Raw genomic sequence first — 21,475 nt, forward strand, 5'->3', positions numbered from 1 at the left:
TCTAAAATAATGCAGTTTGAACTGGTTTCATGTGGTACTGTTAACACCAGAAATTGACAGTGAATATTACTGGAACAATTATTTGATCTCTTTACACGTATGTACCACCTTAAAACAACCTGGTGGGCACAGACCTTCAGTTTGTAAAGATAGTAGTCTAAGCTCTCACATTCCCTGCCCTACAGTAGAACTAGCTGCAGACAGAAGTATTGCTAATTCTATACTTTGTTGAGACAACTTTACAATACTCTGCGAAACAAACGTAAAATTTTCTACTGCATTAAAACTAAGGCCCTCATTCAGACCCACTCGCGAGCGGCTGTCCGCTCGCAAGTGGGTCGATGGTCCGCACTGCGCATGCGCATGACGGATGGAGCTCCGTCGTGCGCATGCGCGTTACACGACGAGCGAAGGACTTTCCTTCACTCGGAGTGTCTCATCAAAGGGGGCGTGCTGTCGATGTTGACTGAATGAGATGCGAGTGCATGAGACCTGGCATCTCACTCAAGCCAAGCGTCTCACTCCACATGGAGTATGAGGACAGATCTGTATGCACAGAAGATCACAACAATCCAAAATGGCCAGTAATGAATGAATACTACTTCACATAGCGTGAGCAAAATACCAGAAGGTGTCTTTCTTCTCACCCTAATGATCATATGTGTAGATCAGAGTATGTTACACAAAGCATTTAGCACTGGTCAGTCAGTAATAACCTAAACAGCAGCGCCAGATATAGGTGAGGAAGAGATTTGATAGCTATTGCATATACCTGCCATATACAACCTACTGCTACCAGCATACTGTACACATAGCACATCCTTTTGTCACAATAACAGTCCTATGCTGCTCACATACAGAACCCTAACCCTCTGTCATATGCTCAGCTAGTAAAGATCCCAATGGCAGTACTGTCGCTCTATTCTGAGGGGGCGATTCAAATGTTCTGCCGGCGGCTTTTTTTTTTAAGACGCCCGACAGAGCAATTAAATTGTACTGTCAGGGCGCGATAGCCGCCGGCGCCGGCATTTCTGCATGCACCCAGGAGTCTGCGAGCAGAAATGTGTCTGAAACACCCTGGTTAGGGTGCGCTAACCGCAGATAGGAAATAAGACAGGTTTAGCCGTTTTAGACGGCTATACTTTGTCTTTTAGGCGGCGAAGAGGGCGAAAATTAATGAGCGCCCAGAACAATTGAATATCAAATTGGGCGCTCATTAATTATCACGCCCAAAAAAACATTTGAATCGCCCCCTGAGGGTCACACTTTTGATAAGTAGCATCCTAAAGGTTGCAGAGCTGATATTCTGTTTCCTATACAGAGGTATCTGGCTGGAATTCACTACAGGAAGAATAATCTGACAGATATATTGGCCAATCAATTGATCGGCCAATATATCTGCTGCCCGTCGGCCAGTGTGTACCCGCGATATGTCAGTGAATGTCGTCGTTCACCGACATATCGAATTGGCTGTGCTGCACAGCCGATGGACAGATATGTCTGCAGACATATCTGTCCATCGGCAGGTGTGTACACACAGCAGTAGCTGCGGGGAGGGGGGCGGGACACAGCCTCGACACTCCCCCTGGTCACCGGGACCCGCAGCCAGACACAGATGATGGCCGTTCAGTGTGTATGAACGACCATCATCTGCAGATATATCTGTATAGTGTGTACCCACCATTAGTACTGCAACCAATAAAAGGTATGCTGTCTCCTCAGTCTGGTGACTGCAATTCTACTTCCCACCACAGGGGCAGCTCATCTCACTGAGTAACTGTGTGATACTGTTCCAAATATAGAGAGTTTGCAGATCTGGATCCATGGCAGCTATATATCCATTCCAGGGACTGGAGATGCACCTACCCAGAGGATTCTATTCAGCAGCAAGGAAAAAGTGATTACACACATGGCAGCTGATCACTCTCTTGGTTACAGCACACAGTAATATAAATAAGTTTCTCTATTATTCATCACCATAGATACGAAAAAAGCAACACAAAAGTATAAACCCATTAAGGAAAATTACTTCAGATTCAGTTACAGGGCAAATTGCTTCCAATAGCTTTCATAGCATAGGTGACAGTTTCTCTGGATCTTTATTTTAATGAATAAATAGCTAAGTAGTCCCATGGCTGCTGCTATACACATCCATGTAAGCAGATAAATATGTGTTCTCTGGTACAAAGATAAAGAGCTATGTCCTCTGTTTCATCAACGCCCCCCGGGTCATGGGACTCAATGCACATCAAACAGAACAGTGAGAAACAGACACAGTATCTTATAATTATAGACGTCAGTGTAAACAATTCATAAGCTCAACTTTATGTAACACTGTCACAGCACACATTCTTATCTATTATCACGCTGATGCAGATGTCTGCTCTCTATTCAATGTGCTTCCTCACTTGTATTTTATCACTTAGTTTTCTACTTTGACATTTCTTGTCACTGTTTTGTCTTTCCCTTGCCATACAGCATGTCTTCATCTTACTAACACCCATAATAACAAATGTATGACTTTTTATCATGTCAATAAAATGCCTGTTTTTGTTGCCCAGGACTTGGATTACCAGGTTTAAGTGCTTATATATCAAATAAATACTGAAACAACTCAATTTAATTTATTGGTTCAAGTTAATTAACATACACAATTCATTATGATTTAGACACACCTTAAGTGATCCATTAACATTGTGATTTCTACAGGCATCACGTCAGTGTTACACAAAATCGATGGATAGGGTGCCATGGTGAAACTTTATAGGTTGAGAACAGCAATTTGCACTGAATGACACTGTATTGCAACTCTTTTTTTCCATTTGGACTAGGATGTATCAAGAAAGAAAATATATTTTATTCATAATAAAATGGGGTAAGAGGCATTGGGAGAGTTGTTTTATTCAATTAAAGCTCAATAATTGGGCAGTGGACTTAACCCTACACACTTGACGATATTTTGAACAATATGGCCGATTCTGACGCATTGGAAAAACAAATCGTTAAGTGTGTATGCACTATGGGCCTGATTCAGAGCCGCTCGCAAGTGGGTCGATGTAGGGGCATTGCGCACGCGCGTGCGCTCGCCCTGTTTTGTAGGCGGGGAGGGGGGTGGCTGGCCAAGCGGAGGCGTACCTGAAGGAACGCCTGCCGTTTGAGGACGGCCCTACTGACATCAGGAGTGATGTCAATAGTGAGCTTCTGGCTCTATTAGAGCCGGAAGCTCACTGGGGCTTGCGGCAGATGAGACCCTACCACAAGGGTCTCATCGCAAGCCCGATGGTCGCGACATCACCTGGCTGCTTGCAAAAGCTGTGGGTGGTCACCCACAGCTTAGCGAGCGGCCAGGAGGCCGGTTTAGAAATAAAAAGTGGCCGCCCTGATTCAGAGCGAGTGCTCGCTTTTTGCGAGCGGCTCTGAATCAGGGCCTATGCGTGCTCACGTGGCGTCATCTGTCACATCTTCAGATCTTCTCTACATGCAGGAAGATCTGTCAATCTCGATAGCGATTCCAAAGGCAGATCGTGCAGTGTGAACGCTCTACCGAACGACTAGGCGATATGGTTACATTATATATTTAACGATCTAACCACCAAACAATGCAAAATATATTCTTTGGTTGTTTGTTGGATTGCACAGTGTGTATGCACTAGATTGTTTGTCCGGGAGTTCAAAGGATATCGTTGACGATATTGCATAGTTTGCAAGTCGTCTAGTGTGTCTTTTATACATGGACCAATTAGGGTCATAGGGTCAGAGTGGTTATCCTCCCCTGTAAAAGAATTGGTTCCTTGTTTTTATAACAAGTGAGACCACACTGACGTTGGTCTATGCTTTAGTTGAAACCATTCCACTGTGTCACTATAGCAGGCAAACACCATGCCCTAATAGTAGCTGCTTTAACAATAATGTACATACTGCAAGCGCTGCATTTACAAAGTACAGCTTCTCAGCGTGTTTAACTGCAAAATTTAAACCAGAAATGATAGTAAAAGAAAAACACGAACTGTTTTGCTTTTAATACCATTGTCGTTTACATTCTGGAATTCAACTTGCAGACAAGTGGTTGGCTTGCAAAAGACGCCACAAAGGAAATTTACCCCCGAGTCTTGCTTGTTCTTTTGTTGGAAAAGTATTTTATTGGGAATATTACTTAATTTCCAGAAGTTCATGCCATGTTATTCTTTTCTATATGCTCAGCCATGACCAAGCCAAGGGCATCACCCACCATATATCACATACTTTATATAGAAAGTCTCAAACTCCCATTGTGTCAGTTGAGATAAAGGAAGATTGTAATTGTGTTTGATTATTAGGAATGGACAATAAAGCTTAGCTCCAAGTCTTATCTGTACTGAATGGGCTTTACTTATTATGCCGGCTATTGCCAGGTGATAAAGTCAGATTGCTTCAAGACAGAATAGCCAGGTCTATCAATACGTCCAGTCATGGATGGGTGAAACTACTGCAGTCTTGACGTGATAAAAAAAAATAGCGCTGGAAGCTTCTCTAAGGATGAAATTCTAAAAAAAAGGCTGATTGTGTGAAAAAAGTTTCGGTTTATGATGAGTTATAAATAAATGAGTATCCCTGACATACTGTATATGTACATTCTGTAATATATACCCGTGTCTCAGTTCACAATGAAATGTGATGTTACAACCTACAGTACTTCTTAGTGACAAAGCCACTTGCATTCCTAATTATCATCCTAGTACATTAAACTGTTTAATAGGGGACAGTGAAGTAACAGCACATTTTTCAAACAATAATTGGCACTAACATTATGGTTTCCCTGAATGATAGAGAAGTGTACTCACTGTTTGCAGTGTAGCTGACCTCGCCAACCTGCGGAAGTACATCTGCATCTTGGATAATCTGTAGTACACCCACCGTACGAATAGTGGGATCTAGACCTACTGAACTCTCGTTCACAGTGACATCACTGGCTCCTGTAATTTGATTTGTTGGTGGTCCTACTGAACCATCAAAGTCTGGTGTGATGTCATCTAAGCAATCTGCATTAGGCTGTTGGGTAAAAAAAAAAGAGAAACAGAGAGAATATATTTTTTTTATTTGCTTTTCCTGTTTTTTCCTGTTTTACACATAGAAAACAGATAACCAGAGCACATGAATGTCATTATTATAAATGCATAAATATAGTTCTCCATTTTTAATAACATACAAACTTCTCAAGTATTTGGTTATACTTATTTATTATTTCCCCAACATGTTTCAAGACAAGATAAGCAGGGACATGTTCCCTTTACCACCCTGAGCTGAAATCCTGTATGGCACCATATTTAAACCCGAAACAATAGATTTACAGGTGCTGTTGACTGAAACATTGTTGTCACTCAGCACACTGCTGGTTCTCTTTTCAAACCTTGATTGCTGTTAGGTTGGATTGCTGATAGTGGATACAATCTTGGCCAAAAGCATTTCCATGATCATACAGAGTCTTAATGGAAAACCTATCAATGGGCAATTTTGTTTGGCTGTGGTATAAAAGATTAACAGTGTCTAGATAGTCAGTCAATAGGCTGACAGGTAATTGGTCGCCAGGGTCAGAAGGTTGCCAGAGCAAAATGCCCACATTGACTTAGGTGGACAGGGTCAAAATCAAAAAGTTAAAAGGTCCACATTGACTTAGGTCAACAGGGTCAAAATCGAACAGCAGACACACAAATGGTTAACCGAGTTTTTTTTAATTTCAACCCTAATCCTCAACCCTACCCCTCTCCCTAGTGCCTAAGCCTAATTCCCCCTTGTGCCTAACCCTAACTGTCCCCTTCCACAGCCTAACCCTAAACTCAACCCTCATCCTAACCCTAAAAATCATGAAAAACAAGTGTGGACCTTTCTGTGTTGACCTTTTGACCCTGTCAAAGTAATTGTCGACCATTTCACCCTGTCGACAATCTGGTGTTACTGTCTATCTAGACACTGTCTATCTTCCATCCAGATACCATTTTGTTCAGAAATTAAAAGCCTAATATCACCATAAACTCATTGTTAATTAATTTTTCAAAATCTCTAATTATGATCTATTAAATCTATTTGTTTTAAAATCAAGTAATTTACAGTGATTTCCCTCTGCTGGGCAAAGTTAAAGTAGATTCATTTGAATAGGTGATGAATTTCAGTGAGTGCAGAAAACCCACTGAAATGCATTTTCCATAGATCAGTCACTGTGCACGTGATAGCCACTTGTGATTGGTTGAGGAGCTACTGGCCTCCAGCACTATTGATAACACCGTCAAAACAATAGTTCAACAAGTCCATACACTTGCTGGGACTTGTTATTCTACAGGTGCCAGCACATACAAGAGGCCAATAGCTGCTTAAGAAATACATTTTTTACTTAATGTGATAAAGGGTAAGGTCTCTGAGCTGCAAATGCAGTTTAAATGGAGCTCCATGTCATTTTAGCACTAATTGACTGGACAATGTATTCAAATTGAGTTTATTTTGTAAGGGTTTTGTGTAATTGATTGTGAATCCTGTAATAGCACTGAGATAAAGCATTAGGGACTGATATTTACTAGGGGACTGTGATACATGTAGTGCGAGGCATTATACTGTTGGGAGGAAATTGATATATAATATGGAGAGAGGTCTTTATAATATAAAATATACTGGGGTGGGCTGTGTTTGACAATATACATAGTCCTGAGAGGTGGCTGTGTGTGTGTGTGTGTAATATTTTTGTCATGTGTGACATGATCTACACTGTTGGTGGGGAGCTGTATAACAAGATATATATTGTGGTAATGGAAGTGGCTGAGTTATTTGACATACACTGTGGATGGAGGTGGTTGTGTGACATGATATACACTCACTGTGGATGGAGGTGTTTATGTGATATGATATACACTGTGTGGATGGAGGTGTTTATGTGATATGATATACACTGTGGATGGAGGTGTTTATGTGATATGATATACACTGTGTGGATGGAGGTGTTTATGTGATATGATATACACTGTGGATGGAGGTGTTTATGTGAGATGATATACACTGTGTGGATGGAGGTGTTTATGTGATATGATATACACTGTGTGGATGAGTGTTTGTGTGACATGACATACATTGGGGGAATGGAAGTGGCTGTGTGATATGATATACACTGTGGAGATTGAGGGGCTGTGTGATATTATATTGTGGTACCCCAGAAACTGGGTGTACCAGTTATGCTAGTATGCCCTAGTGTCTAAATTTAATGTAATGTATATGCATGCAGCTCTGCACTATTTGGCATTGGTGACAGTGGACATTGAGGGCAACTGCAAAAGCGGGCGTGCGGGCAGAAGGACAGTTGAGTGAAAAATGACAGTTGGTTGCTCTAGCTCATGCTCCCGGCAGAAATCGTCCAGGAGATGGATAGAGACTCACCAGCCATTGAAAAGTGCTGAGCCAGCGTTTGGCCTGGTGAGGGCTGCGCTGGGTGACTTAGTGGAACGACGGTGGTCGGAGCTGAATTGTTGGTAATAGAGCTGGGAGAGGGTGCCCAGTGAGACCTGCTGCCTTCTGGACAACAGTGCGGGAGATGGAGCTGGACTAGAGGAACCAGCCTTTCTAAGATAACCAGCGGGGAAGGAGGGGATTCCCCTTTGGTGAGACTTCCATCTGCTGATAACAAGATTCAGGAGAGGTCTGTAAATACAGTAAGCACGGCCCTGCATTACTGCCTCATTGCCCATCTGTCAGATCTTAATGTGACATATAGCTGCCTATTCAGGTGATCCTGCATCTCCTCACATTACAGTGCCCCTTATTGCCAGTGCAGCTATACCCCACGTTAGTGAATCTAAAAGACTAGGAGCACCTATAGTAATTATTCATTAATAAGTGATTGTCTTCTGCCTGCTTGTTGCCATAATCAGCTGACACCTGCCAGACCCAGCATAGTAAAATCAGGCAGTGACAACTATTGCTAAGGATCACTTTCTTTATTGATTGCTCCAAATATATGGATCCTTCAGGTCTTACCAAAACTATTTATTTGTATCCAATCATATCCAAGGAGCATAGGATTACAAATACGTCACCTGTGCACCACCTATACAGAGCTAGCTGGCCAGCCATTCTTCAACTGAAACACAAGGTTATAGTTTAGGTCAGGAGTGGGGAACCTTTTTTCTGCTGAGGGCCATTTTGATATATATAACATTATTCGCGGGCTTGGTGCAGGCCATGCCCTCCGTGTGATGTCAGAAGGGGCGGGGCCACAATCGGCGGTGATTACAGCAATGCCCGGAGTATCCTGAGGATGCTCTGGGGAGCTGTAAGGGCAGCGGTGTGACCATCTGAAGCATCCTAAGGACTCCCCAGGCAGCACTGCTGCATAGATTCTGGCTGCAGGATACCATTCTAGACACCCTGTTAGCCAGATGAGGCTAGCAGGAAAAAGCTCCAAGGGCCAGACCAAATGATTCCGAGGGCCTTATACGGCCCCCGGGCAGGAGGTTCCCCATCCCTGGTTTAGGTCAAAGAAACAACCAAAGTGTTAGGTTATATAATTGCTTAGTCAGGTTATCTTTTGCTAATTGGTAGTGCAGTTATTTAAAGTGTTAAAGACTTTTACTATTTTCCGATTTAACCCACTTAGGACCATATTCAATTAGACGCGAAAAGCCGCTTTCCACGAAAAAGTATCACGGATCACGTCATTTCGCCAGGAGGAATCTTTTCGCTGTATTCAATTCCAAACAGTTTTTGCGTACGTGAAAACGCAATGCAATGTAGTAGGCGAAAAAGATTCGGCTATGAATAGGTGGTGAAAAAAAGTGCAGAGTTGCGGTTTTGGGGTGCAAACGTTGGGAAACCACTCAGCACCCTTGAGACAGCCCCCAAAGCATAGCTGCGTCAAAAAAAAATTAAAAAAAAAAAGAGGAACACCCCAATGACTTTGAAAATGGGGGCGAAAAAGTGCAAAGTGGGGGTACAAACTTGTAAACTAGCAAAATAGACTTTTAGGGGGCCCGCAAGTATGGGGGAGGTGTTTTTATTGATTGCAGTTGCTTGCTTCAGGTGCGTTTTTTAAAAGTTAACTTTTGCGATTATTAACCATGCTTGCACCCTTTTTCAAGTACCCCAAATTTCACAGGACTACTTATTTTCTGGAAAAAAAAACAACTCAATGCTTTTCTTCACCACTTGTGCAAAGACGCTAATTAGAGGCAATTGACAGCATTTAAGTACCCCAAATAGTTTCAGTAGGGCTATTCGGGGACATCTATATTGATCCCCAATGTTAGTGCATCTTTTGGTGGGAGTCAGGCTGATTTCCCCATTGTTGACAGCACTTTTCGCCTGAGTTTTCGCGTCCTTTGGAATTGAATATAGTGAATAGCAGGGGCGCGCCCGCTAAGTTTCCGCGGCCAAAACATGCAATGTAAGCGAAAAGTGCGGCAGGCGAAACCTTTCCGGCTTTTCGCGTCTAATTGAATATGGCCCTTTTGCAGACAAACAGCTGAAGACCCTGAACAATTCCAGTAAAATAATCTCAAATTGTCATATGTATGTCATCTGTAAAAAATTGTTTCTGCATGTATTTTCTAGTATAATTTCTGTATTTTCTGTTATAATACATTAATAATATATTTTTCCCATCATTTTAAATAGTTTGATAGATTGCTACTGCTAAGAAATATAAATTTACTTGACAACAGCCGGCATTGTTTATTGTAGTGGGACATTACCTCTGACGTGGAGTGTGACCATCTATTCCTTCTGGTAAAATACCTGAATCTCACTACACCACCCTGCACTTCCTGTCGGGTTTTTACAATATACACTACCCAAAAGTGTGCGCCTTATGCAGGGGTGCCATGGATGAATGGTCTGACTGTAAATCAGCTGGTCGGGCCTTGCGCTGCCTCTGTAAGCAGTCGCCTCCATACACATAGCACAGCTGTCCCCGTGCTGTGCTGCTAATACTCACTGGTTGTGAGAGCCCTGCGGCCCAGTCCCCTCCTCCACTTCCCGTTTTCTACACCTCACCGTCAGTGTGACCAGACTCTAGTCCTGATGTCTCTCCTTCTGATAATGTTAGTGACATTCTGTGGCACGGGATGTAGTATGGAAGCCGACGTGCTAAATGCCGACCGCTGGCTTCCAGACTTTCTAATCCCGGCGTGGTACTAATGACAGGAGTTGAAAACTCGACGCCTGTCATTAACCATACGCCGGAAGACTGACGCCCGGCATACCGAACGAAGGTAAGATGGCCGCCGGCAGCCGCGCATGGGGGTGGGGGTAGGTTTAGGGTTACCAGGAGGACTAAGGGTGAGGCACCCCCCTCCGGGAGGGTTAGGTTTAGGCTAGGGGAAAGGGGGGTTAGGCACCCCCAGGGGGAGGTTAGGGTTAGGCACCCCCGCAGGGGACTTAGGTTTAGGCAGCGGGGAAGGGGGGGTTAGGTTTAGGCACTTAGAGGGGTGATTAGGGTTAGGCACTTGGGGGAGTGGTTAGGGTTAGGCACCCCTAAGGGAGGGTTAGGGGGTAGAATTAGGCTAGCCTAATTACCTTACCTTAGGGATGATCGGGACTTTCACCCTTGCCGGGCTGTCAGGATTTAAACAGCCGGCCATGCGTCCGGCGGTAATACATACTACACCCTGTGGCACAATGTCTGAAGCCTGAGGTAGTGTAATTGTTAATAGCAATTAAAATTGAATATATGTAATTTCATATTTTATTTTTACCATTACATTTTTGATTGTCAAATAAGACACTGGGTAGGGTGGAAGGGTGTATTGCGGACCATGGTAAAGCTATTATTACATGGTTATAGAGATTATAAATAGAGAAAGTGCATAAGTAATTTATGCACTTTATCTTTATTTCAAATATCTATAACAATGTAATAATACCATTATCATGGTCCTCAATACACCCTTCCACTACACACCAGGGCTAATACACAGCTTACTTGTCGCTGTATCTGGGCCTGACTCAGAGATGGACTTTTGCACAGCTCCTTTGCTCCTTGTACGCAGCGACTGTGCTAAAATATGCAAAAGCTGCAGGAGGCGTCTTGTGTAAATAGACGGCCATTGCAGGCTTTTGTGATCTGATGCTGCGTCTGTAGCCACTGGTTTCGGTATGCCCAGAAAATGGGGCCAACACCCCAGTTTTCTGCAATGCTGTTCCAGACCGACTCAGGTGTGAGCTCCAGTTCCTTGGATCCATGGGAGGGACGGACGTCATAACGTCACGACATCCCTCCCACAGTGTTCTGTGCCGGAAGCCGGAGCTCAGGAGTGAGGCGGGTGCCCGCTCATAACAAATATCAGTGGGCGCCCGGCAAATGAAGCCTCCCTGCGGGGGGTGGGGTAGACCAGCGCAGTTTTTTTTTTGTGGGACTATTTTTTTTTCTCCTGGGGACTCAGTGGCGCCCTCTAGGGGCCGGCGCTCCGGGCGACGGCCCTGTTAGCCCGCCCCTAGAACCGCCACTGACCATGGGCAGATGTCTCGGATCAAACAGTACAAATGTTGGGATGTATGTAGTGTGAGGATGGAAGTGGCTGAGAGATATGATATACATTGTGTTTGGATGGAAGTAAACAGTGGGAAATCTATGTGATATATTTATTGGGGAAAGACTTATGTATTACATATACTGTAAAAAGTGTGTGATTTATGGGGTAGCTGTGTGATATGATACATGCTATGTAAGGGTTGTAACATGATATACAGTATACTGAGAAAAATAAGCTGTATGTGATATAGTTAAGGAGTGCTGCGTGATATGATATATACTGTGTGTAGTGGAATGCACTGTGTAATAAGAAAAATACTATGGGTGAGGAAAGGGACTGAGTGATATGATATGTACTGGTGTAGGTTTTGCAGGATATGATATAGATTGGAGATGGAACCCTGGGGGTCATTCAGACCCGGTCGCAAGCGCTGAGCGCTCGCAACCGGGTCGATGTCCCCCCCCTGGGCATACGCACGTCGGAGCCGAATCCGATGTGCGCATGTGCGAGACCCGGCTAGCGACAGGAGCTCTGTCGCTAGGGGTCTCGCACCAAAGGGGGCGAGCTGTTGATGGTGAGTGACAGCTCGCCCTGTGGGCAGGGGGCGTGGCCGGCCAAATGGAGGCGTTCCCGAAGGAATGCTTGCCGTTTGGGGGCGGCCCCACTGACATCAGCAGTGATGTCAGTGGAGAGCTTCCTGGTCGGTCAGAGCAGGAAGCTTCCTGGGGCTTGCGAGTGCCGAGACCCAACCTTATGGTCTAGTCACAAGCCCTGATGGTCGCGATGGTCACCATCACCCTGGTCGGTCGCTAGAGCTGTGGGTGGTAACCCACAGCTTAGCGATCGACCAAGAGGCGGCACTACAAGATGCAAACGGCCGCCCTCATTCAGAGCGACCACTTGCATCTAACGACCGCCTCTGAATGAGGTCCACTGTGTACTATAAGAGATATGTGATTTGAAATATATAGGGATAAATTGTAATTTGAATAAGGCAGCATGTTTACAGTTATACTGCTGACAATGAGCACATTGAGTGTCTGTATGTACAAAAGGGTTAATTAAATATTTAGTGGTCTATTTACTAAGCAGTGTTAGGCGACAAAGTGAAAAGTGATAAGAAAGTGATAAGGTGCCAGCCAATCAGCTCCCAACTGTCATCTCACAGGCTGTGTTTGAAAAATGACAGTTGGGAGCTGATTGGCTGGCATCTTATCACTCTTACCACTTTTCACTCTGTCTCCTAACACTGCTTAGTAAATAGACCCCTCAATCTTTTAGCACACTTTCACCTGGTGCCTTTGCCACTAGGGGAAGTTCGCATGCTCTAATTTCACATCACATTATCTGAGAAGGATAATCACCACCATGACCAAACTGAAAACAATTAACTAGATACCATATCATATGCTCCAAAAAAATCTGATTTTCAAATAAACTAGAGATCTGGTTCTAAAATATTTGATCCCTAAATAAATTTAGTCGCTATATGATGTAGGAAGGTTCTATTTATGCACCTCTGTTGGCGAACCATTAATACTATTATAACTTTTGCAGAGTGGTGTAAAACTGCCATACAATATACCCTTGTAGAGCTGGATGTATCTTCATATGAGTCCAGCCCTGTGTCTTGGCAAAATGCTTCCAACTGTCCATGTGCCCCAAAGAATGGAACTCCAGCCTGACTGAGGCCAATCACTCTTTGGCAACAGGCCCGCCAAGAGCCGCGATGGGCCCGGGTAAAAGGGGGCATGGTCTAATCGCGGGAGGCATGGCCACGCCCCCTTAGGTAAAAAAGGAACATTTTGCAGTGCCGCTTCACGCTGGCGAGGGTGGCGGAGTGAGCCCCCTCAGCCCGGCGCATAACCAGTGGGGGGCGCAATCAGCTTGATCGCTCCCCCCACAGGCATAGATGACTGCTGTGGCTGCTTCTTAGCTGCCGCGAGCAGTCTCCCAGTGCAGCCCAGCACACAGCAGCGTGTGCTGGGCTGCTGTGATGTAAGAGGGGGGGGGAGCGGTGTCGAACCCGGACCCCCAACGGGCCCCTCCAGCAAGCCCGGGCCTGGATAATTAGTACCCGCCCCCTCTCTGCGCCCCTGGGTGGCAAAGATTGTATCTATATATTTGGTAGGGCACAGGCTGCATACAGTAGGTTTTTATTTCAAAATGTTTTTATTCCAGGTGGCATTACATGTACAGCATAATTTAAAGAGTTAGACAGGACTTCTTACTAGTTTTATCCTCAGCTATCATTGAGGGATGATGATGTGACTGATCTTTTCTTCTCACCTAAAGGTAAATATCTATTGGCACCAGGCATCTGTTATAGCAATACAAGTGCTGTCTGAAATATACTGTCATTTCTAGGTAAATTGTCATTAAATATTATCTGCAAAATCCAGAGTGACTAAAGCTGGGTACACACTGACAGATACATTGGCCGATCAATTGATCGATCAATGTATCTGCTGCCCGTCGGGCAGGGTGTACAAGCGATGTCGGTGAACGTTGGCGTTCACCAACATATCGCATTGGCTGTGCTGCATAGCCGATGGAAAGATATGTCTGCAGACATAACTGTCCATCGGCAGGTATGTACGAGCGGTCGGCAGACCGCCCGTACACACACAGCGGCAGCCGCGAGGAGGGGGATGCCCCCAGCCCGCCGGCACACGCCCCCTGGTCGCCACGACCTGTGGGCAGGCACAGATGCTGGTTGTTCAGTGTGTACGAACAACCATCATCTGCAGATATATCTGCAGATCACTCGATCTGCAGATATTATCTGTATAGTGTTTACCCACCTTTAAGGCCTGACTATATATTAACTCCTAGATTAGGCTCTGTTTTAATTATAATTGTATGACTTGCATTTAGTGTGGGGTGAGGTTATTGGGGGTGGGGTGCAATCAGTTACTACACATGTATACTTCACTATATATTATTTGGTAGGGCACAGGCCGCAGGCCTGTTTCAAGGTTGCATAGGTTTTTATTTCAAAGTGGTATTACATGTACAGCAAAATTGAGTTAAACAGGAGGAACACAAAAGGAGCACATTCAACCAGAGATTTCTACAACTGTGAAATGACTTAAAACAATCTTCAGGACACCCTGCAACTCAGCCATCAGCTTTCATTATAACCTGGACACACCTTTTTGCAACACCCTGCAAGCAACTACATTGCAAGCAACTACCACTTTGTTTTTGGCACTTTTATTTTTTGTATTAATGTTTTTCTACTCTAAGCTGTTTAAATCATTCCTGTACCACTGTCAATTTATCTTTATACCACTTTAATATCTACCATTTATCTTTATTCCACTGTAATATCTACCATTGTTTCACGCCCATACATTTTAAGAATATTTTATCCTAATTTTATAGTCCTGCAACTATAACAGCTCCAAACTCCTTTAAAAAATACTATTTGGGAGGAGTATTTTGGGAGGAACCGTTATAAAAAACTATTGCGAAAAAAGCTATGAAGAAGGCAGAATTTCAAATGAACAACAACTGAATCAAATACGCGAAAGATTGATGTCAAATATAGAAAATGCCAAAGGAAGTATCGGAAAAGATGAACAGGACGCAGATATATTTATGGACTATTTTTTAGAGTTAGCCCACCAACAAACCCAGCCTCCAGGAAATTCCAAAAACTTACTAATGGATATGCCAATTGGAATCAAAAGAAGAAGAGGGGAACAAAAGGATGGAGAGGAGGAATTAAGACAAGGAGCAAGACCCAAACAGAAAAGGAAGTAAAACCGTTAGGAATTTTTAATTTGATCAAGCATGTTTTAAAATAGGATGAAATAAAACTTTTAAATAAGGGTCTCAAATTTGCCCTGAATCAACCAATGGACAAATTTAATACATATATCGACCTGCACAAGTTCATAAGAAAGCTGACTTTAAAAAAATTCTTTCTCAACCAGAAAAATGAAAGAGTGAGATAGAACAAGAAGAGGAAACCTTCAAACATACCACATTAAGATCAAGATCAAAAGTCTTTCCTCACCACCTGAAAGGACCCTTTGTCGAAATCTTCCAGAAACTCATAGACAAGGAAATAGAAAAAATGGAAAACAATCAAAATAAAAAAAATGGGAAGATTATGAATTTATCTCTACGGGAGATAAGAGCGTTGAAGTACAGAAAAATTATAATATTATTGTGAAGCTGGCGGACAAGGGAAGTGATATAGTGATTATGGACAGGGACAACTTTAGCAAGGAAGTAAAGAGACTCCTTATGGACCCTATCACTTATGAGGCGATGAAGAAGAATCCCACGAACACCTAGGAAAGGCTATGAAAAAAGGAATATTAAATGAAAAGGAATATAAATATCTGCAGAGTAAGAATCCCATTACACCTGTTTTCTACCACCTCCCTAAAGTCCACAAAATCCAATCGAATCCACCAGGAAGGCCTATAGTGGCAAGTATTGGATCAGTGACGGCAAACCAGTCAGAATATACAGACAATTTTCTTCAGCCAATAATGAAAAAGCAAAAAAGTTACTTCAAGGACAGCACGCAAATAAGAATTAATTAAGAATTAAGAAACTTAAAGGAGTTCGAAAGGAAAGATAATTATATCCTCATGACTTGTGACATCACTTCCCTTTACTCGGTTATAGATCATAATACAGGATGTGATATGATAAGGGAAATCCTGATGGAGGAATCGGGATTAGAAGAGGAACAAGTGGGCTTTCTTGTGGACTCAATGTTTTTCATACTTCAGCACAACTATTTTATGTTTGAAGACACCCACTACAGGCAGATTTGCGGAACCACAATGGGAATGAAATTTGCACCGAGATATGCACATCTGTTTGTGGCAGCTTAGGAAAATAGAAGCTTGTGGAACAACAATCCATTCAGAGAAGATATACAGTTATGGACCAGATAAATAGATGTCGTGATGTGTATCTGTTCTGGAGAAATGTCAAAATGTAATGCCTTTGTTGAATTTATAAACAATAATCTATTTAACTTGGAATTTCAGGACCTTATTCAGAGTCGGTCGCGAGTGCTGAGCGCTCGCAACCGACTTGATGTTGGTCCACAGGGCATGCGCACGACGGAGACGGCTCCGTCGTGCACATGCGCGAGCCCCCGCTAACGACGGGTTATCCGTTGTTAGCGGGCTCGAAGCAGATGGAGCGAGCTGTCGATGTTGATTGACAGCTCGCTCCGTTTGCTGGGCGGGCAGGGGGCGTGCCTGCCCAAACGGAGGCGTTCCCGCCGGAATGCTAGCCGTTTGGGGGCGGCCCCACTGACATCACTGGTGATGTCAGTGGGGAGCTTCCTGCAGAAACACAGCAGGAAGCTCCCTGGGGCTTAAGGTTGACGAGACCCTACCCTAGGGTCTCGTCATAAGCCCCGATGGTCGCGATGGTCTTGACCATCGTAATCATCTCCCTTAGCAGTCGTTAGAGCTGTGGGTGTTAACCCACAGCCTAACGACCGACATGGAGGCGGCCGTTCAGGATGCAAGCAGCCGCCCTGTTTCTGAGCGACCGCTTGCATCCTACGACCGCCTCTGAATGAGGCCCTCAGTGAGGAAAAAGTGGAATTTCTGGATCTGGAAGTTTTTATAGAAAATAAAAACATCTGAACCAAAACTTATATTAAAAAGGTGGATGCAAACAATTTTATTCCAGCGACCAGTAACCATCACAAAAAAATTGAATTTAAAAGAATCCGAAGAAATTGAGGGCCTATTGTACTCAAGCAAAAGAACTAAAGGACCGCTTCATAGATAAGAGAATACGACAGCAACTTGGTGGAACAAGCCAATAAGGGAGGCTTTTCTAGGAAAGAAAACAGTAACTTTAGAGGAAGAGAAAGGAGAGAAAGTTATGTTCCATACCCAGTACAGTGACCACGCTAATCAAATCAAAAAGATTATTTCAAAACATTGGCCACTGTTATTGAAAGATGAGAAACTTAGAAGCATTCTGCCAAAAGAACCAAAAATTATCTTTACAAGGGCTGACAATATTAAAAAGAAACTGGTACCAAGTGCGCTAAGAACCATCGGACGACCTAAGAAAGAAACACTGGGTTTTAGACACTGCATAAGATGCAAAACATGCCAAATCACAGGTTGCAAGAGCACAAAACAAACAACGAGTTTTACGTCTACAAACTCAAGAGATGCTCAAAATTAACAGCGAAATCTCTTGTGACACAGTAGGAGCGGCCTATCTATTGGAGTGTTCCTGCAGTCTCCAATATGTGGGCCGCACTATTAGAAAATTGAGTACCAGATGGACAGAGGGCCTGATTCAGAGCCGCTCGTAAGCGGCCGCTCATACGCTCTGAGCGATGTTCGCACAACTGCGCATGCATATAGGTCGTAATGCGCATGCGCAAACCAGTCATTGCGGTCGGAAATCGTGCACAGGCAAAACAGCGAGGGGCTGCTAATTTGAATGACAGAATGTACCGTTTGTGGGTGGTAACAGGGGAAGGTGCTTGAAAACGGGGGAGTGGAGATCCGAACGCAGGCGTGCCTAACGGTCAAAAGGGCGTTTAATGGGAGTACATAATTAGTAATGGAGCGTCATCGACCACGTCACTTGGTTGTCTTTTAGCCTGAACTGCTCGCAGTGATAGCGGTAACAAAAACCTACCACAAGCACTGCGAGCAGTTCAGATGCCTTTCGATGTACCCGATTAATCTAATAAATACCGGAGATGACGTATGATGCGAACGGCAAAGGGGCATCTTTACAAAATAGCGAGCGCATTTTTCGTTCGCTCGCTCAGACATAGAGGTGTCAACAAACCGCAAAGAGCGAGTGCTCAATTTAAATAGCCGGCCCCTTTTTTGGAACGGCCGTCCGCAAATAGCGTCCGGCTGTGAATTAGGCCCAGAGCACATTAGAAACATCAGGAAAAGGTGGCTACTCATAGTGTCTCTAACCACTCTGCTCTGGCACACAACAGTATTCCCTTCCTTCTTAAATATATGGGCATACAAGTGCCTAAACATTGGAGAGGGGGGGACTACATGGACCATTTCTAAGAAGAGGCAACATGGATATACCGCCTGAAAACTTTGCATACCTTGGGTCCGAATTTGGACTTTGATTTGGTTTTTTTTTATCTAAAGATATCATCACTCCTCTTTTAAAACCACCATTGTGATTAAAAATCATCTCGTCAAGCACACATATGTTTTGGACTGTCGATATATATATATTTCTTTTCTGTATATCCTTTCCACCCTGTCTTATGATTTTACATTTTTTACCTCTAATATTAATCTTCTCTAGTTCTCTCCTCCATAGAGATTCCCCTCTTAAGATTTCGTCATAGAATATCCCCTTATACATATAACATATGCATTTTATATCTATGCAATCCCCTTATACCTTCCATAGTAGGCTGATCCAGTCTACGCCCCCCGCCCCGATCTGTCCCCCCTCCCTAGTACTATATAAACCGATAGGATAAACGAGACCTACGATATTGTAGTATTATTATATTGTATAATTTTGTAGTAACATAATGTTACGTCGGGAATTTTAATAATTTTTTATTTATTACTATGTTATTGATTGGGGGACTTATACCTCATGTTAAATATCCAAAAAGTTTTCTAAAGATATGAAGGAGTTAAAACCACATTAAGGGGATACAGAAATACAGCTGCCTAGAAAGGTGCTTGTTTGCAGTCTGAAGTAGTAGTAAGCATTTTTTTCATGCATATACAATTATATACATATGATGAATAGTAATATGTCTATAATGAGCAGAACCAAAGGCAAGAAAAGACCTGCCGGGCAGTGGATTTATGAATTAAATGATTGTTATCATGTATTATATGTGATCACTCCACACGAAGTAGAAATATATCAATACAACTGAATCAGGATTAATGGATGTTTTATTTAACTGCATTTATACAAAGGACGAATAAAGTGAGCCTGTAGTAAATAAGACAAATTCTCAACTCTGTGATGTCACAAAGGAAACTTTGGGGAAGGCACTAACTGTTAACCAATAGCGGCGCAATGTTAAGACTTGAACGGGATTTTAACCAGCCTTTGATGATGCTCCCACATTCTCTGACGAAGCCCTTACGGGTGAAACGCGTTAGTCGCGGGAGCACGCACGTGAATAGGACAGGAAGCAGTATCTTGTAAATCACTGGTAATTCCCCTTCTCATGACTTATCCTCTACCAAATGCTGACAGCCTGATGAAACATCACCCTAGCCAAACCAACGTACCACTGGGAAGGATAGCCAGGAGAGGAGTAGCTAAAATCAGACGCACTAGGCGGCAGGAGGAAAGGTATGGACAAACGCTTACTGGTAAGCATATTGTAAGAACTGGACGCTGCTCACCGTAATTAGCTTTCCAAAGTGATGTAAAGGTTACAGGAAGGCTACGCATCCTATGCAGCACACAACATTCCACCTCAATCTTTGCGTGTCACTGGAGTTCGACTTATTGCGATTTAGCCTACGAAAGTGCATTTGTTGTTAGTAAACTGTAATTCTGACACTAAAGTCTCCATTGCTGAGCATCCAAGGGGAAAGTATTAGATTTTTCCCTAGATACAATACTATGTATCAATGTGATTGATTTAAAAAAAAAAAATTGTATCAGATCCCCAGGTTGCCTTTTAAGTGGATACAAATTGGAATGAAATGTCCTCTGACTCTAGACGGAGGATACAACTGTATTTCCTAGAGAATTATGTTTTTACCTTTTAATCTACTTTTTCTGATGCAAGTATTTATGGATAATTATGTGTCTTAACATGGCTAAATTTTTGTAGCTATTCTGTATGAATTATATGCCTTTACTGATAGATCTTTGCTGAAATAGCATATATTATATTGATATATATTGTTCTTTTATATATATTTTTTCTGCTTGCAATGCAAACTTTTTATGTGCTACATTTGTGTGTTTTATGAATTTTGATTTGTTACAGTATTAAGCATACACTAATAAAAATTAGATAAACGTTATAATTTGATAAAATCCCCTTCATTTCTTCATCACCTTACCAGCGCCTTTCATATATATATCTTGTTCTGTTATATTACAGGAGGGGGGGACCCCACTTTGAAGGAAAATAAGGTAACGCAGCCATACCCATACTTTTCTATAAAATACTATTGTAGGTGTGCCTTTACATCTACCAGCACTGTTCTTCCTTTTACCTGCATTTTAGGCATGTTAGGTACTGTTCCTGTACCTCACACTCGTCACTACTACTGCTGTTTTTCCTCCCTCAATTGCCTCATCTACACCAAGTCTCTCTTATATTCTACTCCCCCCTCACTCAACAGCTACATACTTCTCTCTTCTACCACCAGTTCCCACTTCTTTCCTTCCTCCATAGTCTCCTCCACCTTATGCTCCTCCTCTTTCCTCTCCTCTGTCTCCCTTCATCCCATCTAGCACTCTCCACCACATCTCCCATTATTCCAGTATCATTCACTTTTCTTCCACTGTGGTCCTGCTACACCACCACTAGGCCCTGTCCCTTCCCTTCTCTCCAAGCCACCTCTCCACTCCTCCACCCACACCACACTGAGGGCCTCATTTATCAGTGAGTTTTATCACTCATGAGTGATAAAATGCGCTGCGTATGATAATGGTGCTCCAGCTAATCAGCTCCCAATGGTTATCTGTTTGAAAAATGACCTGTTGGGAACTGATTGGTTGGAGCACCATTTATCATACGCAACGAGTTTCATCACTCATTGGGTGGGTGTAGCAACGGGAGAAATGCGGTGAAAGCCCCAAAATGTGAGTTTGACCGCATTTATCATATGCAGCAAGCCCCGGAATGTGATGCACTCTGGGACTTGGATGCAGTGGGTAACACCATCTAAAGGTGGTGTTGCCCTATAGAAGTCTATGGGCTTCTATTCGGAGAGTGCTGTGAGAGGGATCGCTCCCAGCACCACCGTGGCGCTTGTGTCCTTCCACGCATGCACAGAATGACA

The 21,475-nt window shown here is 43.3% G+C and overlaps 1 protein-coding gene across 1 annotated transcript in view; it reads right to left on the reverse strand.

The window, feature by feature from the left end:
* Positions 1–21,475, reverse strand: part of RNF150 (ring finger protein 150) — a 269,560-nt gene that overhangs the window by 25,717 nt on the left and 222,368 nt on the right. Inside the window, exon 6 of the mRNA XM_088454729.1 lies at positions 4,821–5,028. Coding sequence (XP_088310855.1) covers positions 4,821–5,028 — 208 coding nt within the window. The remainder of the gene's footprint in view (positions 1–4,820; positions 5,029–21,475) is intronic.

This window comes from Taudactylus pleione, unplaced genomic scaffold (genome assembly GCF_031769625.1).
Source record: "Taudactylus pleione unplaced genomic scaffold, aTauple2 ptg000628l, whole genome shotgun sequence".
Classification (NCBI taxonomy): Eukaryota; Metazoa; Chordata; class Amphibia; order Anura; family Myobatrachidae; genus Taudactylus; species Taudactylus pleione.